Raw genomic sequence first — 27,852 nt, forward strand, 5'->3', positions numbered from 1 at the left:
CACAAAAGAGCCCATTGAAATGGCTTATCACGTGGAAATGTATAGCAACCAAATCTAGTTCAAGTTCATTTATTAGGTATAGCCATGTGAGCCATTCGGCTCTTGAATCGGGTGCAACCGCAACAAAAAAAAACATGAACAAAAAAACATCTTAAAGTGAATATGTGACTGAGTGCAAACAGAAAACACGAGAAAAGACAGCAAATATTGCAGAAAACGCACCGTACACACCAACGCTGTGTGCAAAAATCCCAGTGGGATGCAAGTCAAACAACCAACAACAAAATACTCTGAACGCGTGATGTTGGTTATAAATGTGGAGGTGAAAAACCGGAGGACCCGGAGAAAAATCCACGCGACCACGGGGAGAGAGAGAGAGACACGCAAACTCCAAATACACAACAGGCGTCAGGGTTCGGGATTGAACTCACGACCTCCTGTATACCTGGCGAGGTAGTCAACATCTCGCCACTGTGGCACCTTATCGTTCGGCAGGACGCGTTTCGTGGGGCAAAATGTGGGTAACGCGTACCTCTTGCAACACGTCTCGCCAGCAGCGTGGGAGATGTTACAAACAGCCCTCCAGCAGTGGTGCGAGCGAGCAGTTGCAGGGCTGCGCCTCTACACATCTCGCAGGTACCAGCAGGAGGCGTTGCTGTGACCGCAGTGCCGATAGCATCCCCTCGTGGCGTGACACAGCATCGCCTTTAACAGCGAGCGTGGTTTTTGTCGAAGGCTGTTGAACAGACCGATGTGAAGCTTCGTGGGGGTTTTTTTTATTCAAATTAAATTCACCGAGACAAACGTACGACAAGTTGATGTCATTAGGCAACTGGGTGATTGAATGGCAGCGCACTGATTTTGCATTGACTGCAGACAGTAAATGTACACTGCACTCATTCAACACCCTTCAATAATACGTCAACGAACAGCAATTTGAAAGTTGCCTAAATCCAGCGGCGTGGTTGGTAAACGCTTTAAAAACTTCACAAAATCTCCGCTTAAAATGCGACGAAAGCATTCGAATAATGAAATGTGGTCTGGTAACGACGACGTCGACAACAGCAAAAAATAAAATAAAAATTCCATGTCAGAAGTGGGATTCGAACCCACGCCTCCAGGGGAGACTGCGACCTGAACGCAGCGCCTTAGACCGCTCGGCCATCCTGACACCGCTGAGGGTCTCCAGTAAAACCGTCCACTTAACACCAAACAACACGTGGAATTTGATGTCATGTTTGGTGATGTTTCGTATCGTAAACACAATAAACAAACCAACGATAATCATAATAAAGGTTTTTTTTTCGGTTAGATCGCGTAAATATATAAATATGTCGTTAAAACATGCCACCACCCGACAGCCAACTAGTAAGGGTTGTCACGTAAGGGGCCGTCCATAAATGACGTCACGCACCTGGGGGGGGGGGTCAGACATTTGTGACGATGTGTGACGAAGGGGAGGGGGGGGTTAAGAAATGTGACGTCACATCAAAAAGTACAACTTTAAATAAATATAGAATTGTTATAACACTAATTTTTATAACAACACTAATTTTTATAACAACACTAATTGTTATAACAACACTCCTACAACATCAGAGTGCAGCGCCACATTAAATACGCACTACAATGACAATAGTTTAAAGCGATTTTAAGCATGTTTTATATTCAAAATGGAAATATGGTTTTGGGGGGGGGGGGCAGGGCTTTGTGACGTCATATTTGAGGGGGGGGGTCTGACTTTTTGTGACGCCGTGTGACGAGGGGGGGGGGTCAAAAATCGTCAAAATCGCGTGACGTCATTTATGGACGGCCCCTTAACAGAACGTGCCAATTCGTCACTAGTCCAGCCACACCGGTGTGTTGGAGAGCCAAGCCACAACATTTACAATCGGAGTACGACGTTTCGGCAGTGATTACAACCAGCTTCATCAGGCGACAGCCAGATTTGTGGAAAAGTCCTCCCGTTTCGTTCCTTATGTAGAGGTGTAGATGTGTTGACCACGCTTCTGCACTCTTGCGCAATGATAGGGAGGTGGGATTAATGAGTCAACTTACATTTACCGATTGATGCGCCTGCTGTGTTGTGGAGTGGTTTCGGCAGGGGCGGTTTCTTCATTAGGGCGATTGGGCGACGCACCACCAATCTCATTCAACCACAGAGTCACGCCAGCCGTCACTGTGCCTCTGGATATAGTCCAATCAGCGTCATGTCACGTTCTGTGGAGTACCACCTCTTTTTGGGCGATTTCACTCCGGCTGAGAATCGCCCAGAGTGTTCCCATAGATCTTCTTGGTTCTTTCGGTAAAGTCACGTAGAAGGGAAGTAATAAAATAATAAAAATAAAACAAAAAAATGTTCCCATAGACTTACATTCAAAGATGTTTTTTTCGACCGGGGGGCGCTCCAATGCATTATCTATGGCTTCCGGGAGGGCTCGCACTAACGTGCTTACGTCATCATATGTAAGCACGTTTCATCCAACAATATAATTTGTCGCCACCTAGTGGAATCTTTAATAAAAGAAACTTGAGTGGATTCTATTAATAGTGAGTATAGAAACAAACAAGGAGATGTATTGTAAGAGTCACTTTATTTTTCATTAATATTAAAGAAGTGAAGTTGCCTTTACATGCTTAAGCTGTTAATGTATCAATTGCATGGGTGGACCTTATCCTTATCAATCATCCAGACATTTGCCCCCCCTGAGAGATTTTGCAGGAGCCGCCACTGGGTTTCGGTGGTCCATGTTGTTTGTCGTTATTGTTAAATTCCGTCACAGTTCCTATGATCACTGTTTCATTGCTTTATTTTGGTGATTTCGAAAAAAATACTGGTTTGGCCATGTTTGTTGTAGTACAGAGTTAGACTGATGGCCTTAATCTAAGTTGTCTTGTTGTTGTTGTTTGACTTGCATCCCACTGGGATTTTTGCACACAGTGTTGGTGTACGGTGCTTTTGTGGAATATTTTTCTGTCTTTTCCTGGATTTTCTGTTTGCACTTAGCCACATATTCACTTTAAGATGTTTTCTTGTTCATGTTTTGTTTTTTGTTTGTTGCGGTTGCGCCCGATTCAAGAGCCCAATGGCTCACAGGGCTACACCTAATACATGAACTTGAAATGAACTTGAACATTATGCATGTGCATTATGCAAGCCCTTTAAACTTGTCCTTTCTGTCTATTGTGTTTATTTAAATAGCCCTACCAACGGTAGGGCTATTTAAATAATGTATTATTTGATGATTCGCTTCCACGCAGCACTAAGGCGGTAGCTATCAGAACGGTTAAATTATTTTGATTTCTTTCAATTCGATAGATTCTCTAATTAGTCTTGGCCAGTAGTAGCTAGTTTTGCACGAAACTTCAACATTATCAAAATCAATTGAGTGTCCTTGTTGGCACGCATGTTCTGCTACTGCCGACAGTTGCAGTTGGGATAATTTAATATTTCTCTGATGTTCTTTTAGTATCGTGCTGATCATTCGTCCTGTTTGCCAAACATAACATTTACCACACGTGCAGTTAATCCTGTACGCACCTTCTGTTGATAGCTTCGGTAATACACCTTTTGTACCAGATATTAGAATCTGTATTTTATGTACTGTGCCAAACATCTGGCTAGTTTATCAGTTACTCCCGCAATGCATGGTATTTTGATCATTTTAATTACTTGGGCAGATTCGATGCTCTTGTTAGTTGATTTGTTTTTGGTATTCAATTCCCTGTTGATTTGTGCATCATTGTAACCGTTAATTTGCAGCGCTTCTTTAACATGTTGAATTTCACTTCTCAGACTGTCACCATCTGACACTTTCTTAGCTCGATGAATGAGCGTCTTGATAAGAGCAGATTTCTGTGCGGGGTGATGGTGTGACTCTGCATTCAGATAGGCGTCAGTATGCATTTTCTTTCGGTAAACACCGTGTGTTATATTCTTAGGTTTTTTCGGTAAAGTCACGTAGGTAAAACATTAAAATTAATAAAAGTAAAATAAAATAAAAATCACGACGTTTCGGAGGCAACACAAGCTTCCGTCTTCAGGTGGAACCGTCACAGCCACGACAGCTGTATCAAGTACTTGACTTTACTGAAAAAACCTAATAATATGAATCCTTGCAGTCACGAAAGCTTCAAATCTAGAACCGTGTGTTATTTACCATTTCTACCCCGTCCGAGCAGAATATCAAGAAATGGTAGACTTCTGTAAGCTTCCACTTCCATGGTGAACTGGATGGAATGGGTTTTACGAGTTGAGATGATTTAGAAATGCGTTCAGTGTATCTTTGCCGTGTGGCCCGACCACCAATGTGTCATCCACATATCTCAACCAAGCAGATGGTTTTAGTGTGCTTGAAGCTATTGCTTTTGTTTCAAAATCTTCCATGTACAAATTCGCAATCACAGGAGACAAAGGAGAGCCCATTGCTGCTTCTTACTTGTGTTTATAGAAGTCACCTTGCCACAAGAAGTAGGTGTTCTTTAGACAGTGTTCATCTCGTCTTGGGATATCTTTGGCTAAACCTTTGTTCGTTACCAGAGTATCGAGTAATTTAATTGACTCGTTGACCGGAACCATCGTGAACACAGAGGTAACATCAAAACTTACGAGAATATCATTAGGATTAAGATTAATATCTTTAATTATATTTTCGAGATGTTCAGATTTTTTAAAAATCCTTTATATTAAGTTCACTTGCTTGCGCGCTTACAACCGTGCAAATCTTTCGGTCGCTTTTTAACCCACTTCCCGTGATCCAATCGAGCTGACATTTTCCACAGACTCGTTGTGCGAGACAATTAATGTTTGTGAAATTTTTTCCCTAAATTTTACATTTTTTAGGGAAAACAAATTAAATATTTAATTACCAATTGCTTAATACTGGCAATCATCTGACCCATAGGTGGCAGCCATCTCAAGCCAGAGGACGAGAGGACTCTAGCCGCCACGCATATAAAGGATTTATAGTGAAAAACTTTGTTTTTACGGGTTAATTTTTTTTTTATGAATGAAGAGGTCCTACCGATGTAGGCCTGTATTTGTTTCGTTACGTATTGTGCTAATTTGTAGGTGTCAGAGCCTATTGTACTAACTATGGGTCTTAATGGGACATCAGGTTTTGTGAATTTTTGGTAGCCCGTAAAGCCTCGGTGGTTTTGATGCTCTGTGTTGAACTTCTTTCGCACCGTACGTAGACAACCGTGCTAATCGGAGGTGCAGGGGAAGGGCAACAAACTGAATACAAAAAGCAGTTTTAAATCAATTAGTTTGTCAAGCTAGACGATTTAAAACTACAAAGCTCCCAGTGGCTCCCGAATATCGGAAGAGCGTTCCAGACGGCCACCACAGAAGCGCATCTGAACGCGGATTTGAATCAATGCTGTTGTAAATGATGCCCTCCCGGACGATCGTGTAACTAATGGGTTGTATTACAAACACGGTATTTTTTTTATGTGGAGAGATAGATACTAAGGCTGCTTATTTAATGTTTCGTAATTAATAAGCCTCGACTATGAATGAAAAACTGCCAAGACAACTAATCTGGTTGTCAATATTAATTTAGAATTCGACGAATGCGAGTGATAGCTTTCGCTCACATAAACACAACTTTGTAAACAATCGAATACAGTAAAAAGTATTTTTAAAAATCGCTTAAATCAACACGTCGTAATATTAAAACGCGAAAATCACCGCCGTCCTCCCTCCCCGCTCGCCGTAGTTATTTTTGCCGCAGCGACGTTCCCGAAGGAGTGACGACATCCTTGATTATGACGTCATTTCCAGAGCAGTTTCATTGATCGCGGTATGACGTCATCGCGTTTTCGCCTCGCGCCTCCGCGACGTCATTGCCCGCGGGACAATCTCGCAAACATCCGACGTGCCGACGTCATCACCGCTCACGATTGAAGAAGTTATTTGTTTGGACATGAAGTCACGTGTGGGGGGGGGGGGTGGAGGGGTGGGGGTGAGTGGGAGTGAGTGGGGGTGAGGGGGGGGGGGGGGTGGGGAGTGGTGGGGGGGAGTGGGGGGGGGTGAGTGGGTGGTGGGGGTGAGTGGGGGGGGGTGAGTGGGGGTGGGGGGGGGGGGAGTGGGGAGTGAGTGGGGGTGAGTGGGAGTGAGGGGGGTGAGTGGGGGGGTGATGGGGGGGGGTGAGTGGGGGGGGTGAGTGGGGGGGGGTAGTGGGGGGGTGAGTGGGGGGGGGTGAGTGCGGGGTGTGGGTGGGGGTGTGGGGGGGGGGTGGTGGGGGGGGGGGGGGGGGGGGGGTGAGTGGGGGGGTGAGTGGGGGGGGTGAGTGGAGGGGGGTGAAGTGGGGGGGTGTGAGTGGGGGGGGGTTAGTGGGGGGGGGGGTGAGTGGGGAGGGGTGAGTGCGGGTGTGAGTGGGGGGGGGGGGGTGAGTGGGGGGTGAGTGGGGGTGTGAGTGGAGGGGGGTGAGTGGGGGGTGTGAGTGGGGGGGTGAGTGGGGAGGGGGTGAGTGCGGGGTGTGAGTGGGGGGTGAGTGGGGAGGGGGTGAGTGGGGGGGTGTGAGTGGAGGGGGGGTGAGTGGGGGGGGGTGAGTGGGGGGGGGAGTGGGGAGGGGGTGAGTGGGGGGGTGAGTGGGGGGGGGGTGAGTGGGGGGGTGATGGGGGGGGGGTGAGTGGGGGGGTGAGTGGGGGGGGGGGTGAGTGGGGGGGTGAGTGGGGGGGTGAGTGGGGGGGGTGGTGGAGGGGGTGAGTGGGGGGGTGAGTGGGGGGGTGAGTGGGGAGGGGGTGAGTGGGGAGGGGGGTGAGTGGGGGATGGGGTGAGTGGGGGGGGTGAGTGGGGGGGTGAGTGGGGGGTGGGGGGGGGGGGAGTGGGTGAGTGGGGAGGTGGGTGAGTGGGCGGTGTGGGGGGGGTGTGAGTGGGGGGGTGAGTGGGGGGGGTGGAGGGGGGGGTGAGTGGGGGGGGTGGTGGGGGGGGGGTGAGTGGGGGGTGAGGGTGGGGGGTGTGGTGGGGGGGGTGAGTGGGGGGGTGTGAGGGGGGGTGGTGGGGGGGATGAGGTGGGGGGGGGTGAGTGGGGGGGGTGAGGGGGGGGGTGGTGGGGGGGGTGAGTGGGGGTGGGTGGGGGGGGGGTGAGTGGGGGGGGTGAGTGGGGGGGGGTGGGGGTGAGTGGGGGGGGTGGGGGGGGGTGAGGGGGGGGGGGGTGAGTGGGGGGGTGGTGTGGTGGGGGGGGGGGGGGTGAGTGGGGGGGGGGTGGGGGGGGGGGTGAGTGGGGGGGGTGAGTGGGGGGGGTGAGTGGGGGGGGTGAGTGGGGGGGTGAGTGGGGGGGGGTGAGTGGGGGGGTGAGTGGGGGGGGGTGAGTGGGGGGTGAGTGGGGGGGGTGAGTGGGGGGGTGAGTGGGGGGGTGTGAGTGGGGGGTGAGTGGGGGGTGAGTGGGGGGTGGGTAGTGGGGGGGGGTGAGTGGGGGGGGTGAGTGGGGGGGTGAGGGGGGGGTGAGTGGGGGGTGGGGGTGAGTGGGGGGGGTGGTGGGGGGTGTGAGGGGGGGGTGAGTGGGGGGGTGAGTGGGGGGGGGTGGGGGGGGGGTGAGTGGGGGGGGTGAGTGGGGGGGGGTGAGTGGGGGGGGAGGTGTGGGGGGTGTGAGTGGGGGGGTGGTGGGGGGTGTGAGGGGGGTGGGGTGGGGGGGGATGAGTGGGGAGGGGGTGAGTGGGGGGGTGAGGGGGGAGGGGGTGAGTGGGGGGGTGAGTGGGGGGTGTGGTGGGGGGGGGTGAGTGGGGGGGGTGAGTGGGGGGGTGGTAGGGGGTGAGTGGGGGGGGTGAGTGGGGGGGGTGAGTGGGGGGGGGGTGTGGGGGGGGTGGTGGTGGGGGGGGGTGAGTGGGGGGGGGTGAGTGGGGGGGGGTGAGGGGGGGGGGGTGAGTGGGGGGGGTGGAGTGGGGGGTGAGTGGGGGGGGGGGGGGGGGGGGGTGGGGGGGTGAGTGGGGGGGGGTGGGGGGGGTGAGTGGGGGGGGGTGTGGGGGGGGGTGAGGGAGGGGGTGAGTGGGGGTGTGAGTGGGGGGTGTGAGGGGGGGGTGAGTGGGGGGGGGGGGTGAGGGGGGTGTGAGTGGGGGGGGGTGAGTGGAGGGGGGTGAGTGGGGGGGGGTGGGGGGGGGGTGAGTGGGGGGGGTGAGTGGAGGGGGTGAGTGGGGGGTGGGGGGGGGGGGGTGATGGGGAGGGGGTGGTGGGGGGGGGTGAGTGGGGGGGTGGGAGTGGGGGGTGTGAGTGGGGGGTGAGTGGGGGGGGGGGGGTGGGGGGTGGAGTGGGGGGGGGTGAGTGGGGGGTGAGGGGGGGGGGTGTGAGTGGGGGGGTGAGTGGGGAGGGGTGAGTGGGCGGGGGTGAGTGGGGGGGGGTGAGTGGGGAGGGGTGAGTGGGGGGGGTGAGTGGGGGGGTGAGTGGGGGGGGTGAGTCGGGGGGGGTGAGTGGAGGGGGGTGAGTGGGGGGGTGAGTGGGGGGGGGGGTGAGTGGGGAGGGGGTGAGTGGGGGGGGTGAGTGGGGGGTGGAGGGGTGGGGGGGTGTGAGTGGGGGGGTGAGTGGGGAGGGGTGTGAGTGGGGGGGTGTGAGTGGGGGGTGTGAGTGGAGGGGGTGAGTGGGGGGGGTGAGTGGAGGGGGGTAAGTGGGGGGGTGAGTGGGGAGGGGTGTGAGTGGGGGGGTGAGTGGGGAGGGGGTGAGTGGGGAGGGGGTGAGGGGGGGGTGAGTGGGGGACTGGGGGGTGAGTGGGGAGGGGGTGAGTGGGGAGGGGGTGAGTAGGGGGGGAGGAGTTTAACACAAAAAATCGTGACGGTCATCCATCACCGGATAGTCACGTGCGCCGTGCGTGCGGACCGTCACGAAGTCACGTGACAGAGACGGTCCCCGGCCAGAGGAAGAAGCGAAGCGAGAGAGACGGCGACCGGGGAGGGAGAAATTAACGATTGGAGATTAACGCTCAAACATCATCATCATTAGTAAGTAGTAGTTATTGTAGAATAAGCACAAGCTACACGATCGTCGTCGTAGTTATTTACGGGGGTCCGTAGAGTCGGAAAAGGTTTTGAGCGATCCGGGGCTGTCGGTATCCAGGTGAGGAGTGGGGGGCCTGGGGTCATCGCGGATGCTCTATCCGCTGCTGGGTGAAGGCCTCTCCCACGGTCATCGTCTTCATCACCATCGACCGTGATCTCTCCACTGCTAGACGCAGGGCTCATTAAGTCTTCACATCAGTCTCATGAGTCTCATCGCCACCGTCAACCATGCCCTGTCCACTGCTGGGTGAAGGCCTCTCTTAAGTGGCGTCACTCATCGTCCCACGATCATCGTCGTCATCACCATCGACCGTAATCTCTCACTGCTAGACGCAGGGCTCATTAAGTTCTCTCATCAGTCTCATCGTCATCGCCACCGTCAACCATGCTCTGTCCACTGCTGGGTGAAGGCCTCACCCAAGGACCTGCTCCCCACGGCTTTCTAGAATTCATCAAACGCTGATTTAATGCCCGACCAAGAGAGACGCGCTTCGTAATTGCCGTGGTGTTGTAACGATTGGTGATTGCAGTTGTTGTCGTGACGAGTGGCTTGTGGTCATTGATGAGGGCTGCTGCTTCTGCTGCTTCTGCTGTGTTCCTTGTGCTGACAGCCATGGCCGCGCTCTCTCTTCTCTACGGCGGAGTCTCGCTCGCCTTCTGGAGCACGCTCACCATCGTGGGTGAGTCCGGGATCTAACCACCGACATTATTACCTGTTGTGTGTGTGCCTTGACGTGACCTTCATTTAGACTTGGTGCCCACCGATATACGTCTTGATATGCCCCCTTATTTCACCAACGTGTGGGGTCAGTACGAATTATACGCGTTTATGATGGTTTCCCCTTTATTTAACCATTTATTTAACCATTTATTTAACCATTGGTTGCATAGTGTTTTATAGTCCTTGGTATAACCACGGGGTTTATGGTGACCACGTCCTTTAGTGGACCACGGGGGAGGACAGTATTCGGATTCACCGTGATGACTGTTTTGCACGTTATTTTTGCCGCTGGTCGCATGTTAATCAAAGCGAGTGGACCTCTTCTCTTCAACCAATTGGGGGGCTGTGGGTGGGGGGTCACGTGGAGATTGATGGTGTTTTATGTGCCCTTTTATTTGCCGATGTGGAGGCATGTTGTGGATGTCTTGTGCTGTGGTCACGGGGGCTTTGGCATTCGCTGAATTCTTTGCGATTGTCCTTTATGTTTTGGTACGTTCTTAATTCAACTTGGGTGATACATCGACATGTAGATTAATTGAAATTGGCGTATGGTCATCCACAGTGGACGAGTGGAGTCCTTTATGAACCATTCAAGACACGCAGAGATTTGCTTTCGTTATGTCTCCTTGCTTTGGCCATGAGTAAGCATTGAGATTGACTTTGAAGCTTGATGTCCACATTGAGTTCACCCGGGTGCACGACCACTCGCACCTTTACTGAACCATGCACATTTTATTGACATTCACTGAGAGTTCATCGCTCATCGTCGCCAGCCATGATAAATCCCACTGCTGGAATGAGGGCCTCCCCCGAACCATTGCCATCTCTCACGGTTTTGCGATGCAACAATCCATCTCGCTGATTTCATTTCCACCACCCCCAGATGCGTTTCCCTCCTTTGGCTGCTACTCTGTCATCCCCCTTCGACCACCGACTGCGCCCCCTTCTCCGCGGTGTCCGCCCCAAGCTCACTTCCCTTTCGTAATAGTCTATGAGATGTCTCTCTAACTTGAGCTTATACTCGAAGTTCACGTGTTGCTTGTCTGTCTCTTGGTGTTATTCCAATCATGGTAGTGGTAGTTAAATCACGATTTTTCTTTATTTAACCATGATGGTAACGTTACATATTCCATGGGTTTCTTGGTGATTAACTACGGGACCTATCGAGATTAATTGTGGATGTATTTAGTACTTTTTTATCATGGAGCCACGTGAACATTCACTGTGGGTTGATTACTGTTGTGCTTTATTTTGGCACAGTATGACACTGACATACACTTTGTTCATTGCTAACACATCGGTGCAAAGATTTGAGTGTTATTATCCACTCTGTGCTTGGTGTGTCTACTGCGGGTACTCTGGTTTCTTTCCACATGCAACACACTACTTAAAAGGAAAAAAGGAAGACGTATTTGGTGATGCAGCTGCTTTGGCAAATATATAATAGGCAACGTTTTGGGAAATGACCCTTCACACATAAATAGGCCAAAGATATAGAGTGGATAATAAGAGTTGGAAACTGCACTTTACACGATTCAGCCCTGCTTAGCTTGTCATTTCTGTGACGTGTGTGCATTTCAAGTGAATTGGTCGTAAGCTCATTAATTTTGGAACTGATTTAACACTTTGTTTTTCCCTCAGCCTGCCATCACACCTTCCCACCTTCGCGACGCTCATTCTAAAAGAACGCCGGCATGTGTGACGTGAACAAAAATACCTGAACAAGCATTGAAACCTCCGATTTATCCCACCACGCTAACCCATTCGTGCATTTCCCTCCCTCCTGCCCACCACCCCCCAAGGGATTTGCTACACCATCTTCGACCTCGGATTCCGGTTCGACATCGGATGGTGAGGACTCGACTGCTATGGGGCGGTTTTAGCGGTGGCCCGTGCCGGTTGTGGCTGCTTTTCGGTGGGGCAGGCTCACCGTGCATGCGTGTATGTGTGTATACGTGCATGCGCTAGTGATGCCAGACGCTTACTGTAAACAGTGCGCAACGGGGGGGGGGAGAGGGAGATGTGTGACGGTGGCAGGTCGCGTCCGCCCTCAGATGCCCAGTGCCCTTGGTCATTGGTTTCTTGAACTGCATTGTTTAAAAAAAATTTACTTTGTAACCAATTTGTTTCTGATGATGCCTTTGGTGTTGTATGCTTCATGACGCTAAGCAATCCATTCAAAAGTTTTATCAGAGCAACAGTTTGAGGATGGCCGTGGAAGTGGATATCGTAGAACAGCCTCCAGGTGTGTCTTCAATTACATTTGTAATTGTGTCTATTCATAACATTGCAACCACAGTGTACTTGTGATTGGCCTCATGGCTGACTACCTCTGAAATCCCTTAAAGTGACCTCTGCTTCAAACATTACAGAGAGTAATGGTCATCACATGATAGCCACACCGATATTTGAAACTATAGCTGGAATTCATAAAAAATTAAGTGCAGATCCAAATTTTATGGGACTATTTTGTGCAGTCATTGGTGACCGGGATGAGACCGTCGACTCGAATTGAGAACCTGGTTTTTAATCTTTAAATCTATAGATACCCATAGTCATTTATATGCATTCATTAATCCCCCCCCCCCCCACTTGATGCAAGTGGGGAGGGGTGAAGCTAGTTGTAATTACTGGCGAAACGTCATACTCAGATTGTAAATGTTGTGGCTTGGCTCTCCAACACACCGGTTAGTGCTGTACTAGTGACGAATTGGCCACGTTCTGCGTTCTGTTTACGTGACAACCCTTACTAGTTGGCTGTGTCGGGTGGTGGTGGGTTTAATGACACATTTATATATTTACACGATCTAACCCCAAAAAAACCTGTTATCTATAGATATCTCATTACGAGTTTGTGGGTCTCGTCTAGCAATGTATGGGTTTCTCTCAGTCACTGGTCACCATCGCACCACACGGAACCTGCTTTAATCACAGGTGGTGTCCGGAGTCTAACCCATAATTGAAAGCCAGTTCTGTGCTCTCACTTCTGAGCCATTAGGCCACCACTGCCTGCAGCCTCTGTAAGAGTGAGAGAGTGCTTAGCCGCTGGAGTTGCGATGCACCCTCTCGGCATGTGACGACGCATCTATTAAAATTATAGCTTATAACACCCATGATGCGTGCGTTGCATGGGCCATGTAAGAATCAATTGTTTTAGGGTTCATACAAAATTTATGCGAATATTAACCTGTGGGTTGAAGGTATGAATGAGTTTAAACAAAAGCGGCAGAACATCGGTGATAGGCAATACAAACGGGGCTGTAAAAATAATCGGCTCAATGGAATTTGGTCGATCAGTCCACACAACCGACGCGGCATGGGGACGGTCTTCATTCCAGCAGTGGATTGAGCACGACATTCACAGATAGTGCTCCTATTAGCTTTGTGGATTGCGTGACTACTTGAGTTTTACCGAGGTTATTTTTTAAATACTTGTACCGTGGTTATGACCTAAAACATTAATCATTGACACAGCCGATTTTTTTTGCCGTTTAATACGAACGGTTTTGCGTAAACGTTCATGATATGATACCAATCGATGAAAGGCTAATGTGCAGTGTTGTATAGTGATGCTGTTCCATGTTTTAATGTGGAGAAATTGGGTTAATACTGTCTTTGCTCAAAGTGCAAACATCATCCCAGTGATAAATCGCTTGAAAATGTTAATTATTTTCCATACCACCGTTAGCTTTCTGCGATCTACTTCGGCTGTATGAAGCAGGTGACGGCTGTAATTCGAATGAATGAGTCTACGCAATTATTTACATTTTCACTGCCTCTTTTTTTACGCATTTTTTATGAATTTTCTAAAAGCCCTTTCTAAAAAGTTTGCCGGATTCGTATCGCACTTGTGCTACAAACCTGGTGAGCCGAGTTCGAATCCTCGTCACGGGTTTAACATAATTGGCGAGTGATATCTGGAACAGTTCTGTGTCCTTTCCCTTTGCCATTTTGCTCTGACCAGTGTCGTGGTGACATTTGGTCAAACAACCCCCATGACCAACATGGCATGAGGACGACTTCATCCAGCAGTGGATTGACAAAAGGACTGTACATGTACCAGTGATTATTCCTCCACCTTACCATCGGTGGCACAAACGTTTGATTGTCACAGTTTTGCCGAGGATCGTCAGAAATGTACAAGTGATCGACATCTCAGCTTGACCCTTAAGAACAATGCTAACTGCATTCATAACAATTGACCCCTTGTTTGCACAAGAATTTACTCATTGCTGCACTGTAGCCACACGCCCTTAATTATTCCAGCCTTTTTGTTATTTCCTGTCCACGTGGCTGATAAATGAATGAACATTTATAAGGTAGTGAATGTCCCACTTAATACTGGCTCAGAGTTTTGCCAACCTCCGAGCAACGAAGGGCTAAGTTGAACTCCGACTCGGCATCTGAACTCGCGAGACTTCCGGTTGCAAGTCGGGCGATGTGGTAAAGTGTTACATCACTCTTTTTTTTTCTTCTTGGTTCTTTCGGTAAAGTCACGTAGAAGGGAAATAATAAAATAATTTTCACGACGTTTCGGCTATAACGCAAGCAGCCGTCCTCAGGTGAAGAACAAGTCTGTCGGAAAGACAGCGTCTGAATGACGTTTGAATGACGCTGTCTTTCCGACAGACCTGTTCTTCACCTGAGGACGGCTGCTTGCGTTGTGGCCCGAAACGTCGTGAGAATTATTTTATTATGTTTTATTATTTTATTATTTTCCTTATACGTGGCTTTACCGAAAGAACCAAGAAGATGAATCCCTGCAGTCACGAAAGCTTTAAATCGAAATTTGTTACACCACTGTGACGGTGGTGAAGCGTTATTCCGCGTGCAGCCGTTGTTGGTGTCATCCGTGTTCCATTGTCGTCTGGCTCGGAGGAACCGTGACTTGCCGACAAGCCGTTTGTCCTCTTGCCGTCAGGTTCCTGACCGAGACGTCCCCGTACATGTGGGCCAACCTTGGGATCGGCCTCGCCATTTCGCTGTCCGTGGTCGGAGCTGCCTGGTGAGAGGCCCCACTCATACGTTCATTTGTTCGCTCACTCATTCACTCACGTGTTCGTTCACGAATTTATTATGCGGTTGAAGCTAACGAATATGCGCAGGGCACGATAACGCAATCGGGACGCAGAGACCACCTCCTAGCCACCGGCTAAATGCGTTTAGAGTACTTAGAAACATGCGTTTAGAGTATTTGGCCGCTATAAATTTCCACATGGTAAGCCACTTTGTGGCCAGGTCAGTGGGCCTTACATTGTAAAATAAAATAAATAGTTTTAGTTTAAATCAACATAATCTGCAGTTATTTGGGCACTTCAATAGATTATAAATAACAAAAAAACATTACTGTTGAGATGAAAGAGGGAGGGGCACCCGAGCAAAGCTGGTGGGTGGGATTCGGAGCACTGCAGACTGGACGAGCTCAAACCACAGTCAGCTGATCCGCGAGGGTGGTGGAGGGGGGGGGTGGTGAGAGGTGGAGGGGAGATCGAGATGGGAGCTGCCAGCGCGGGGCTCCAACAGCCTTATCGCTAGATCAAACATAGAGGGTGGATGGATATTTGGCGCATGTTTCTGATTCATATCTCACAGCAGGAAAACAAAATACTCGCTAATACAAAAACATTCTTCTGTGGGTATGTTCCTTAAGTTTTTTTTTTACAAAAGTCGCAATGATAATGTAACAAAAGATGCAAACTGTGCAAAGAAACATTGGGAGTGGGGGGGGAGGTGCATGCATGGGAGATGGCAACGACTTGGCGAAGCCTTGAGCAGTGTTTAGATGGTGGCGCATTATTGTTATGATTTTGGAAGTTGATTTTACGCGTATATTCCAAAACGAAAATAAATCTTGACATGTAGGTGTGGATTTCTGAAATTAATAAATGTTTCCTAATTTATTCAGATGTATTTGGTGTTATTTTATTGGAATGTATTTGTTGAGCTTACTATTTCTGTTGAATATTTATTCAGGACTATTATGAAATGTATCGTATTGGTTGTATATGTAACACTTACGTAATTACATTTACATTGTAAGTTCAATTTGGTGAGAGATGGCGATAGCTTGGTGAGGTCTTTGTCCATCAGTGGATTGATCCCAGCCGCTGATGGTTAATAGTAATATGTGATTAATTATCTCATTGTTCTAAGGCTAACAAATCTGCCATCCTTCCCAACATCAACTTCTCATCTGCTCATCCGTCCTGACCCGTGAATGTGACTTGCGGTGTGCTTTACTGTGACCTTGAGTCAGCTTGAGTCAGACTGGTCTGGTGGGTGTGTGCTCGCGCGCACACACGACTGAGAATCTTGGCCAAACAGGTTCACTGCTGTTGGAGCCATGCTTAGAAATGATGCGCGTATAGAGAGGGAGGGAAGGAGCTTTTGTTGGTGTGTTGTGCCCTTGCCAAGCAATCAACACTTTACACAAACACATACACACGTTTACTTGTGCAGACAATGACTTCTGGTTTGTGTATTCACGGAAAACTGGTTTTCTGCATATTTTTCCATGAGAATGTACACAGTTTTCCCTGCAAAATGATGCCACAAACGACTTTTCCGCAAATACAGACACTCGGCTAAGGGACACACTCCACAAATTACCTATGATCACCACCCAGTCTTGTCAGGGTCTACCGGTCTTGCCCAAATGGTTTTGTGGGTGGGCAAAGAGTCTCGACGGTAGATCATTCACCAAATTATTCCTCCAATATGAATAAGTATTATGATTATGAAATCTCAAGTTTGCCACGTCCCAGCGCGATGCTTGTGCCACGTACGCTGTCATAGCTTCTCGTCTCTTGTTATGTACGTGTGCATATAAACGTAATTGTTTGTACATACTCTATTGTATTGTGAATACTTGTAACAATACCGTACTGCAATTTTAATTTGCTGTGTGCGGCCTCGTGAGCAGCAGTGATATATCCACTGCTAGATGAAGGCCTCCCCGACACCCCATTGGTCGTTGGTGTATTTTGAGAACGCTTCACCGACCTGCCGCTGACTATCGCGCTTTGGTGGTAGCGCTATTATTTCGATAGTTTCACACGGCCGTGTCGATGCGGCTCCCAAAGCAAACAGCGTGAACGCACCCCCCCCACCCACCCCACGCGCGCTCTCACATTCGTCTGCTCGCGTTCTTCACCAGGGGCATCTACATGACCGGCTCGAGCATCATCGGCGGCGGAGTGAAGGCACCGCGCATCCGCACCAAGAACCTGGTCAGGTGAGCCCCAGATGCCCAGTCAGGTGACCCGGTTGGGTTCAGCGGAGCTATGATTCACGACAGTTTATGCACCGGGGTAGGTAAATCGGAGGCGTCCGTCAACAAGTTCCAGTGCTTCGTGCGAAGAAGGTCTGGGCCGTGTCAGAAAACACGGGATATACGGCAATGGCTACGTGACAAGCCGTTGTGCTTGGTGGTCATCCATATCCCCCCAGCACTATCCAGGCCCAGTGCTGCTTCGCTTCCGTGATCTGACGAGACCGGGGCGCAGTCCGGGTGATTTGATGGTAGGTTTTCCCATCACATGGGCGTGTAAAGCGTGAGGCCACGATGTGAAAGGGGGCGTCCAGCAGTCAGGTACCTCAAGCTGTTTTGATGTCGGTGACCGGTCGGTACGTCTCCTCCAACGCTCTCTCCGCTCTCGGTCCCTGCCTCTCTCTTCTCCCATGCAGCATCATCTTCTGCGAAGCTGTCGCCATCTATGGAATCATCATGGCCATCGTCATCAGCAACCTCGCCGAGGTGAGCGACCCAAACGAAATGCCACCGCTGAAGCGGAATATGTTCGTGTTTACTTTTGGCGATGCGTGTGTGCATCCTTGTGTATGATTTACTTGTGGCTCTGCGTGTGTGTACGTGTCTGTAAATGCCTGTGTTTATTGTTTTGTGTTGCAGCCTTTTAAAGGAGCCATCCCTGAGCTCATTGGTAACCGCAACTACCACGCAGGTACGGCACGGCACGCACGCCGCAGTACAGCACAATACAGCAACAACAAAGATCCCCCATATAGCCTTCAACAGACTTTTGGAGCGAGTTCTGCTTGCAAGCCAGAGGTCAGCAAACGGGTTTTGATTCAGTAGTAGGTTTTTACCCTTTAAACTGGTACAAAACTGACACCTTTATACAAGGCATCATGTTTGCAATAATCATCATCAGAGTTGTTTCCTTTTGTTTGCATTTTGACTACTTGTGTTGTGGTTATTGCAAACATGATGTCTTGTATAAAGGTGTCAGTTTTGTACCAGTTTAAAGGGTAAAAACCTGCTACTATATTTTGCCACTGATAAAGGAGGTCTCATAGTGGGTTTTGATTCCTTACCCGTACCCGGCCGCACCAGGGTCGCAAACGGGTACCCGTACCCGACTGGGTACGGGTAACCGGGTATCGGGTAGGGTACGGGTATCGGGTACCCGATTGCGACCTCTGTTGCAAGCACTTCACAAGGCCGGCATAGCTCGCATGACTGTGTGCCGCAGTGCACTTTGGCACATAGTTGTGGTGTGCTGCCCCTCTCCCGACAGGCTACGCTATGTTCGGGGCCGGCCTCACCGTGGGCTTCTCGAACCTGTTCTGCGGAGTGTGCGTGGGGGTGGTGGGGAGCGGAGCGGCGCTTGCCGACGCGCAGAACGCTTCTCTCTTCGTCAAGATCCTCATCGTGGAGATCTTCGGCAGCGCCATCGGCCTCTTCGGCGTCATCGTCTCCATCCTGCAGGTGGGCGGCGGACGTGGGGTGGGGTTGGGGTGGGGTTGTGGGTGGGGCTGTGGTGGGGCTGTGGGTGGGGTTGTGGGTGGGGGTTGTGGTGGGGATGTGGGGGGGTTGTGGGTGGGGGTGTGGGTGGGGTTGGGGTGGGGTTGTGGGTGGGGGTTGTGGGTGGGGTTGTGGGTGGGTTTGGGTGGGGTTGTGGGTGGGGGCTGTGGGTGGGGCTGTGGGTGGGGTTGTGGGTGGGGGTTGTGGGTGGGGCTGTGGGTGGGGCTGTGGGTGGGGGTGGGTGGGGATGTGGGTGGGGTTGTGGGTGGGGGTTGTGGGTGCGGTTGTGGGTGGGGCTGTGGGTGGGGTTGTGGGTGGGGGTTGTGGGTGGGGCTGTGGGTGGGGTTGTGGGTGGGGTTGTGGGTGGGGATGTGGGTGGGGTTGTGGGTGGGGCTGTGGGTGGGGCTGTGGGTTGGGGTTGTGGGTGGGGTTGTGGGTGGGGGTTGTGGGTGGGGTTGGGGTGGGGCTGTGGGGGGGCTGTGGGTGGGGTTGTGGGTGGGGTTGTGGGTGGGTTGTGGGTGGGGCTGTGGGTGGGGCTGTGGGTGGGGTGTGGGTGGGTGGGGTGGGGTTGTGGGTGGGGTGTGGGTGGGGGTTGTGGGTGGGGTTGTGGTGGGGTTGTGGGTGGGGTTGTGGGTGGGGTTGTGGGTGGGGATGTGGGTGGGGTGTAAGTGGGGTTGTGGGGGGGTTGTGGGTGGGGTTGTGGGTGGGGTTGTGGGTGGGGCTGTGGGTGGGGTTGTGGGTGGGGTTGTGGGTGGGGCTGTGGGTGGGGTTGTGGGTGGGGTTGTGGGTGGGGTTGTGGGTGGGGTGTGGGTGGGGCTGTGGGTGGGGCTGTGGGTGGGGTTGTGGTGGGGTTGTAGGGGTGGGGCTGTGGGTGGGGTTGTGGGTGGTGTGTGGGTGGGGCTGTGGGTGGGGCTGTGGGTGGGTTGTGGGTGGGGTTGTGGGTGGGGTTGTGGGTGGGGTTGTGGGTGGGGTTGTGGGTGGGGTGTGGGTGGGGTTGTGGGGGGGTTGTGGGTGGGGTTGTTGGGTGGGCTGTGGGTAGGGCTGTGGGTGGGGTTGGGGGGGGCTGTGGGTGGGGATGTGGGTGGGGCTGTGGGTGGGGCTGTGGGGGGATGTGGGTGGGGCGTGGGTGGGGTTGTGGGTGGGGCTGTGGGTGGGGTTGTGGGTGGGGTTGTGGGTGGGGCTGTGGGGGGTTGTGGGTGGGGTTGTGGGTGGGGTGTGTGGGTGGGGGTGTGGGTGGGGTTGTGGGTGGGGTTGTGGGTGGGGTTGTGGGTGGGGTGTGGGTGGGGTTGTGGGGTGGGGGTGGGTGGGGATGGGGTGGGGCTGTGGGTGGGGCTGTGGGTGGGGGCTGTGGGTGGGGCTGTGGGTGGGGCTGTGGGTGGGGCTGTGGGTGGGGCTGTGGGTGGGGCTGTGGTGGGGTTGTGGGGGGGTTGTGGGTGGGGCTGTGGGTGGGGCTGTGGGTGGGGCTGTGGGTGGGGTTGTGGGTGGGGTTGTGGGTGGGGTTGTGGGTGGGGCTGTGGTGGGGCTGTGGGTGGGGCTGTGGGTGGGGATGTGGGTGGGGTTGTAGGGGTGGGGCTGTAGGGGTGGGGTTGTAGGGGTGGGGATTGTGGGGGGGCTGTGGGTGGGGTTGTCGGTGGTGTTGTGGGTGGGGCTGTGGGTGGGTTGTGGGTGGGGTTGTGGGTGGGGTTGTGGGTGGGGATGTGGGTGGGGTTGGGTGGGGGGTTGTGGGTGGGGTTGTGGGTGGGGCTGTGGGTGGGGCTGGGTGGGGTTGTGGGTGGGGTTGTGGGTGGGGCTGTGGGTGGGGCTGTGGGGGGGCTGTGGGTGGGTGTGGGTGGGGTTGTAGGGGTGGGGGTGTAGGGGTGGGGTTGTAGGGGTGGGGCTGTGGGTGGGGTTGTGGGTGGTGTTGTGGGTGGGGCTGTGGGTGGGGATGTGGGTGGGGCTGTGGGTGGGGTTGTGGGTGGGGTTGTGGGTGGGGCTGTGGGTGGGGCTGTGGGTGGGGCTGTGGGTGGGGCTGTGGGTGGGGCTGTGGGTGGGGATGTGGGTGGGTTGTGGGTGGGGTTGTGGGTGGGGATGTGTGGGTGGGGTGTGGGTGGGCTGTGGTGGGGGGCTGTGGGTGGGGTTGTAGGGGTGGGGGTGGGGTGGGTGGGGTTGTGGGTGGGGTTGTGGGTGGGGCTGTGGGTGGGGTTGGGTGGGGCTGTGGGTGGGGTTGTGGGTGGGGGGTGGGTGGGGTTGTGGGTGGGGTTGTGGGTGGGGTTGTGGGTGGGGCTGTGGGTGGGGCTGTGGGTGGGGTTGTAGGTGGGGTTGTGGGTGGGCTGTGGGGGGGGTGGGTGGGGTTGTGGGTGGGGTTGTGGGTGGTGGGGTGGGTGGGCTGTGGGTGGGGCTGGGGTGGGGTTGTAGGGGTGGGGCTGTGGGTGGGGTTGTGGGTGGGGTTGTGGGTGGGGTTGTGGGTGGGGTTGTGGGTGGGGTTGTGGGTGGGGTTGTGGGTGGGGCTGTGGGTGGTGTTGTGGGTGGGGCTGTGGGTGGGGCTGTGGGTGGGGTTGTAGGGGTGGGGCTGTGGGTGGGGTTGTGGGTGGGGTTGTGGGTGGGGCTGGGTGGGGTTGTGGGTGGGGCTGTGGGTGGGGTTGTGGGTGGGGTTGTGGGTGGGGTGTGGGTGGGGTTGTGGGTGGGGCTGTGGGTGGGGTTGTGGGTGGGGTTGGGGTGGGGCTGTGGGTGGGGCTGTGGGTGGGTTGTGGGGTGGGGTTGTGGGTGGGGCTGTGGGTGGGGTTGTGGGTGGGTTGTGGGTGGGGCTGTGGGTGGGGCTGTGGGTGGGGCTGTGGGTGGGGGGTTGGGGTGGGGTTGGGGTGGGGTTGTGGTGGGGTTGGGTGGGGGTGTGGGTGGTGGGTTGTGGGTGGGGTTGTGGGTGGGGTGTGGGTGGGGCTGTGGGTGGGGCTGTGGGTGGGGCTGTGGGTGGGGTTGTAGGGGTGGGGCTGTGGGTGGGGCTGTGGGGTGGTGTGGGGGGGTTGTGGGGTGGGGCTGGGGTGGGGTTGTGGGTGGTGTTGTGGGTGGGGCTGTGGTGGGGCTGTGGGTGGGGTTGTAGGGGTGGGGCTGTGGGTGGGGTTGTGGGTGGGGTTGTTGGGTGGGGTTGTGGGTGGGGCGTGGGTGGGGTTGTGGGTGGGGCTGTGGGTGGGGTTGTGGGTGGGGTTGTGGGTGGGGCTGTGGGTGGGGCTGTGGGTGGGGCTGTGGGGTGGGGTTGTGGGTGGGTTGTGGGTGGGCTGGGTGGGGCTGTGGGTGGGGTTGTGGGTGGGGGTTGTGGGTGGTGTTTGTGGGTGGGGCTGTGGGGGGGGCTGTGGGTGGGGTTGTAGGGGTGGGGCTGTGGGTGGGGGTTGTGGGTGGGGCTGTGGGTGGGGTTGTGGGTGGGGTTGGGGTGGGGTGTGGGTGGGGCTGTGGGTGGGGTTGTGGGTGGTGTTGTGGGTGGTGTTGTGGGTGGGGCTGTGGGTTGGGGTTAAGGGGTGGGGCTGGGGTGGGGCTATGGGGGGGTGGGTTGGGGCTGTGGGTGGGGCTGTGGGTGGGGCTGGGGTGGGTTGTAGGGGTGGGCTGGGTGGGTTTGGGGGTGGCTGTGGGTGGGGTTGTGGGTGGGGTTGTGGGTGGGGTGTGGGTGGGGGTGGGGGGGTTGTGGGTGGGGTTGTGGGTGGGGCTGTGGGTGGGGCTGTGGGTGGGTTGTGGGTGGGGTGTGGGTGGTGTTGTGGGTGGGGCTGTGGGTGGGGCTGTGGGTGGGGTTGTAGGGGTGGGGCTGTGGGTGGGGTTGTGGGTGGGTTGTGGGTGGGGCTGTGGGTGGGGTTGTGGGTGGTGTTGGGTGGGGCTGTGGGTGGGGCTGTGGGTGGGGTTGTAGGGTTGGGGCTGTGGGTGGGGTTGTGGTGTGGGGTTGTAGGGGTGGGGCTGTGGGTGGGTTGTGGGTGGGGTTGTGGGTGGGGTTGTGGGTGGGGCTGTGGGTGGGGCTGTGGGTGGGGCTGTGGGGTGGGTTGTGGGTGGGGCTGTGGGTGGGGTGTGGGTGGGTTTGTGGTGGGGTTGGGGTGGGGTTGTGGGTGGGGCTGTGGGTGGGTTGTGGGTGGTGTTGTGGGTGGGGCTGTGGGTGGGGCTGTGGTGGGGTTGTAGGGGTGGGGCTGTGGGTAGGGGTGTGGGTGGGGTTGTAGGGGTGGGGTTGTGGGTGGGGTTGTGGGTGGTTGTGGGTGGGGCTGTGGGGGGGGTTGTGGGTGGGGTTGTGGGTGGGGTTGTGGGTGGGGTTGTGGGTGGGGTTGTGGGTGGGGTTGTGGGTGGGGTTTTGGTGGGGCTGTGGGTGGGGTTGTGGTGGGGTTGTGGGTGGGGCTGTGGGTGGGGTTGTGGGTGGGGCTGTGGTGGGGTGTGGGTGGTGTTGTGGGTGGGGCTGTGGGTGGGGCTGTGGGTGGGGTTGTAGGGGTGGGGTTGTGGGTGGGGTTTGTGGGTGGGGTTGTGGGTGGGTTTGTGGGTGGGGCTGTGGGTGGGGTTGTGGGTGGTGTTGTGGGTGGTGTTGGGGTGGGGCTGTGGGTGGGGCTGTGGGTGGGGTTGTAGGGGTGGGGCTGTGGGTGGGGTTGTGGGTGGGGCTGTGGGTGGGGTTGTGGGTGGGGCTGTGGGTGGGGTTGTGGGTGGGGCTGTGGGTGGGGTTGTGGGTGGGGCTGTGGGTGGGGTTGTGGGTGGGGCTGTGGGGGGGTTGTGGGTGGGGTTGTGGGTGGGGCTGTGGGGGGGTTGTGGGTGGGGCTGTGGGTGGGGCGTGGGTGGGGCTGTGGTGGGGTTGTGGGTGGTGTTGTGGGTGGGGCTGTGGGTGGGGCTGTGGGTGGGGTGTGGGTGGGGTTGTGGGTGGGGTTGTGGGGGGCTGTGGGTGGGGCTGGGGTGGGTGGGGTGGGGTGGGGTTGTGGGTGGGGTTGTGGGTGGGGCTGTGGGTGGGGCTGTGGGTGGGGTTGTGGGGGGGCTGTGGGTGGGGTTGTGGGTGGGGTTGTGGGTGGGGCTGTGGGTGGGGCTGTGGGGGGGGTTGTGGGTGGGGTTGTGGGTGGGGTGTTGTGGGTGGGGTTGTGGGTGGGGTTGTGGGTGGAGCTGTGGGTGGGGCTGTGGCGTGGGGTTGGGGGTTGGGGCTGTGGGTGGGGCTTGTGGGTGGTGCTTGTGGGTGGGGCTGTGGGTGGGTGTGTGGGTGGGGCTTGTGGGTGGGGTTGGGGTGGGTTGTGGGTGGGGCTTGTGGGTGGGGTTGTGGGTGGTGTGTGGGTGGTGTTGTGGGTGGTGTTGTGGGTGGGGGCTGTGGGTGGGGCTGTGGGTGGGGTTGTAGGGGTGGGGCTGTGGGTGGGGCTGTGGGTGGGGTTGTGGGTGGGGTTGTGGGTGGGGTTGTGGGTGGGGTGTGGGTGGGGTTTGTGGGTGGGGCTGTGGGTGGGGCTTGTGGGTTGGGGTTGTGGGTGGGGCCTGTGGGTGGGGTTGTGGGTGGGGCTGTGGGTGGGGCTGGGTGGGTTGGGGTGGGGTGTGGTGGGCTGTGGGTGGGGCTGTGGGTGGGGTTGTGGGTGGTGTGTGGGTGGTGTGTGGGTGGGGCTGTGGGTGGGGCTGTGGGTGGGGTTGTGGGTGGGGTTGTGGGTGGGGTTGTGGGTGGGGCTGTGGGTGGGGTTGTGGGTGGGGTTGTGGGTGGGGCTGTGGGTGGGGTTGTGGGTGGGGTTGTGGGTGGGGTTGTGGGTGGGGCTGTGGGTGGGGCTGTGGGTGGGGTTGTGGGTGGGGTTGTGGGTGGGGTTGTAGGGGTGCGGTTATGGGGCTGTGGCGCTTCGGTAATGATGGTCATTGTTGGAGCTGGGCTATCCAATTAATTCAGTGATCGATTACTCTACCAATTATTAATTCTTTATTAAACTATATGGGTAACACTTGGAGAAAAAATATTCAACTCTGAATATCATTTTGCGTCGATTAATAAACTAAATTGCAGTGTATGCATTAACCAAGCAACTATATGAATGTATGTTAAGCGTCTTCGCACCATATATAGCCAACCGTGCTAATTGGAGGTGCAGGGAAAGGACAATGATTGACCTGCTGGCATCGTTGTTGTTTGTGTTTTACGCAGACATCGAAAGTGAAAATGGGAGACTGAGCCATACAAGTGACAGCTGCTGTTGGTGACCAGAACACACGTTCAGTCCACAACCAGCGAACGCACGACTCCTAACCCTAATCCCATGCGCATACACTTACACACGTACATACATATATACACACGAGCTGGTACACGAGCCACACACTGTCATACATTAGACACACAACCATTACACATAGACCCACACACAACCCACACACACCCACAATATACACGCCGCAAAGACATATACACCCACACATACATCATTCACATACACATGTATACCCACTCACTTACGCACATATCCCACTCACACATGCAAAGACACACACACATCAACCCACACAAATACACACAACCCACATGCATATACACACACACACCGTACATGTGCACGCACACACCCCTATACACCAACTCCCCCGCATGATGCCCACGCATACATGCATTCACATACGCACACCCCGCGTGAACATCCACCCCACACACACACACACCCTGCACACACACTTCTTGCACACACACACATCTGCCTAAGGACACCTAAGAGCACGCTCTCTGGAAACTCCCCCTGTCGAAGCTTAACACTGGGCGGCCACCGCTTAAATCACCACAGCCACAGCGTTATTCGTGACTGCAGAGCGGTCTGCTGCACGAGAGGCATCCTCGCTCCTCTGCCGGCACCTGAAGGCTCTCCGAGACATTTCGATTCAATCCACGCCGATCGCAGCTGTTTCCGAGGGATTGAGATGAGAGAGTCTATTTAAGATTTAACCTACCCAACGAGGTATTGTAGGTGAGAGACCACTTGAGAATTTTCACAATCCCCGTGTTGGGGGGGGGGGTGGGTAGTCTTTGGTGTAGAATTCTTGACGTGTGCATGTGTGGGCAGCCTGTCAGCATTGTCAGGGGAAAGTTTCCGGTTCTACTTGGGTGTGTGTGTGACCCCCCCAGAACTGGTGTCATTCACAGTTATAATTGTGTAATTTGTAATGAAAGCGATCGAAATTGCAGCTAGCAATTACAACCACACATTCATACCCTGAATAAAACAAAGATACACACCCGCACAACAACAGCAACCGCCGTTCGCCACATAAGAGATGGTAATATCACCATGGCGTTTGTGCCAGGCTAGGTGCACTTTGTGTGTGTGCACCACGTACAAAGACACATACATACACACACGTACCCAAGGTCACCTCAGTAAAGAGACTCGCAACTGGAAACTCCCCCCGTCGCAGTTTAACCTCTTCCAGTCTGACCATTGGGCCGGCTCTGCGAACAATCGCTGGCGCAGCATCGATGCTCAAGTACAAACAGATCCGCTGCGCGAGACGCACTCGCGCTGCCATCGCGTAAAGGCTCTCTCGGTTTGAAGAGCTGTTCCTTTGACATACATTTCTGTTTCATCCGCGCCGACACTTATTTGTACGTATGTTGAACTTCTTTCGCACCGTACGTAGCCGACCGTGCTAATCGGAGGTGCGGGGGAAGGACAACAAACTAAACGCAAAAAGCAGTTGTAAAGAAATGAGTTTTCAGTCTAGATTATTTAAAAGTGCATAGCTCCAGTGGCTTCCGCATATCGGAAGGAAGAGCGTTCCAGAGGGCTGCAGAAGCGCCTCTGAAAGCGCCGCGATGCGGTGATCGTCTTTGTCCAAATGGCCAGCCAAAAGCTGCTGCTGCGAGGATGACCGGAATTCGCGTGACGGCTTATGCTCCCACTCCTTGACGAGATCAGCAAGGTGTTGTGGTTGATCTTCTGGTTCTTTCGGTAAGTCACGTAGAAGGAAAATAATAAAAATAAAACATAATAAAATAATTCTCACGACGTTTCGGCCACAATGCAAGCAGCGTCTTCAGGTGAAGAACAGGTCTGTCGAGAAGGCAGAGTGTTGTGGTTGATTTGTTACAAGCACTGTCGTGTCTAATGAGTGCGACCTTATAATGCGAGCTGTTTGAGATGAGTGCCCGTTGCCGATTTTGAATGCCTACCGAGGTAGGGGCAGACTCGTCGATTAACGGACACCGCTTTACGAATCTCCACGGTCGATCCGTGCCTCGTGGTTGGCCGCATGTAAACTACCTGGCATGTGCTTCTGAACGAGCTGGTCATCGGTAGTTAGGGAGGAGTTTCCAATTGTGTCAGTCTGTCCGTGTGTGTGTGTGTGCTCGACCTGGAGTCGGTTACAAATGCGTTATTGCGTCACTTTGCAGTCGCAATGCAAGTGCAAAAAAAACACCATATCGGGATTGCTGTTGCGGCCAACATCGCTGCTGAACTCGTGTTTGACTCCAGCTCTGGTACGTGCTCGCCTGCCAATGCGCTCGCGCGCTTTCATCTGCGTTCATCTGCACTCTTTGGCCATGCACATTCGGGCTATGCGCACCCACGTGCTGGGTCGTGTCCCCGTAAGACACGGGGCTAACGGAGGAGCGTGACGGATGTCGAAACACGTGGGGGATTTTTTATTAAATTTGCAGCGTTGATACATTCCATGATTGGATTCAGAATGTAATCGCCGATCACCAAATCACCAGGAATGTGTCCTGTTTCGTAAGCCAAGCAGAGTCGAGCCTGGATAATGTTTGGATGGGCGACGACAATGTACAAAATTGGCATTGTAGGCCGCTGTTGGGCTACATTGCCAGCAGAAGGCGGCAGTGCAGCAAAATCAACCGTTGTTACTGTGCTCTGCTCCAGCATCTATTTCACCAACCAGCACTGCCCAGCGGGAATTATGGTCAAATATCACCCATGACCCACACAGCATAAGGAGGCCCTCAGCCAGCAGTGGATTAACTCGGGGACTGAACATGTTCATGTGATATGACTCCACCCAAACCAGTGGCGGTGCACATCCGAGGTAGTCGCAGTTTTGCCGAGGACAGTGGGACATTCAAAACGGTCATCATCTCAGCTTGGCCATTAATAAACAACGCTGACTGCATTGATCACCATTCACCTGTTTATTTGCACTGCATATTATTGCTGCACTGAAGACGCACGGCCGTAATTTGTCCGTCACGTGTTTAGCATCATGCCACGTGTTTAGCATCATGCCACGTGTTTAGCATCATGCCACGTGTATCTTTGTTCAAAGACGAATAGAAGTTTGAGGCGAGCGATTATATCACGATTGCTTTTGGTTGCGTCTGGGGTACACGGACTTGAGCACAAACAACTGGAATCACAACAACAAAAACAAGAGTAGACCCAAGTCTTCTCTCATTGAAAGATTTGGTCCGATTTGTTTTGGCAGCAAATCGGCTCCCTAA

The 27,852-nt window shown here is 54.1% G+C and overlaps 1 protein-coding gene and 1 non-coding gene across 3 annotated transcripts; one reads left to right on the plus strand and one right to left on the minus strand.

The window, feature by feature from the left end:
* Positions 1-1,088: 1,088 nt before the first annotated feature.
* On the minus strand, positions 1,089-1,171 carry TRNAL-CAG (transfer RNA leucine (anticodon CAG)). Its single transcript has one exon. It is a non-coding gene; the product is annotated as a tRNA-Leu (tRNA).
* A 7,621-nt stretch (positions 1,172-8,792) lies between these two features.
* LOC133349906 (V-type proton ATPase 21 kDa proteolipid subunit c'') lies at positions 8,793-25,381 on the plus strand. 2 transcript variants are annotated; one of them, XM_061563767.1, is made up of 9 exons: positions 8,793-8,934; positions 9,603-9,671; positions 11,515-11,563; positions 14,634-14,717; positions 16,869-16,946; positions 17,399-17,468; positions 17,622-17,673; positions 18,250-18,440; positions 24,559-25,380. In XM_061563767.1, exons 2-9 carry the CDS (start codon positions 9,605-9,607, stop codon positions 24,583-24,585), a joined length of 618 nt encoding a protein of 205 aa, XP_061419751.1. In that variant the 5' UTR covers positions 8,793-8,934; positions 9,603-9,604; the 3' UTR covers positions 24,586-25,380. The 2 variants fall into 2 exon arrangements, with proteins under 2 accessions (XP_061419751.1, XP_061419759.1); XM_061563775.1 differs by lacking the exon at positions 8,793-8,934 and adding an exon at positions 8,988-9,049 and having other exon boundaries at positions 24,559-25,381.
* Positions 25,382-27,852: the final 2,471 nt, after the last annotated feature.

The sequence above is a fragment of the Lethenteron reissneri genome, chromosome 4, assembly GCF_015708825.2.
Source record: "Lethenteron reissneri isolate LAM-NWPU_2019-01 chromosome 4, ASM1570882v1, whole genome shotgun sequence".
Classification (NCBI taxonomy): domain Eukaryota; kingdom Metazoa; phylum Chordata; class Hyperoartia; order Petromyzontiformes; family Petromyzontidae; genus Lethenteron; species Lethenteron reissneri.

Excerpts from the sequence above, each read along its gene's own strand:
- LOC133349906 (XM_061563767.1), top strand. The coding sequence starts at position 9,605 with ATGGCCGCGCTCTCTCTTCTCTACGGCGGAGTCTCGCTCGCCTTCTGG. Across the intron at positions 11,564-14,633 it reads TTCCGGTTCGACATCGGATG|GTTCCTGACCGAGACGTCCC; the intron begins GTGAGGACTCGA and ends TCTTGCCGTCAG. Across the intron at positions 14,718-16,868 it reads TCCGTGGTCGGAGCTGCCTG|GGGCATCTACATGACCGGCT; the intron begins GTGAGAGGCCCC and ends GTTCTTCACCAG.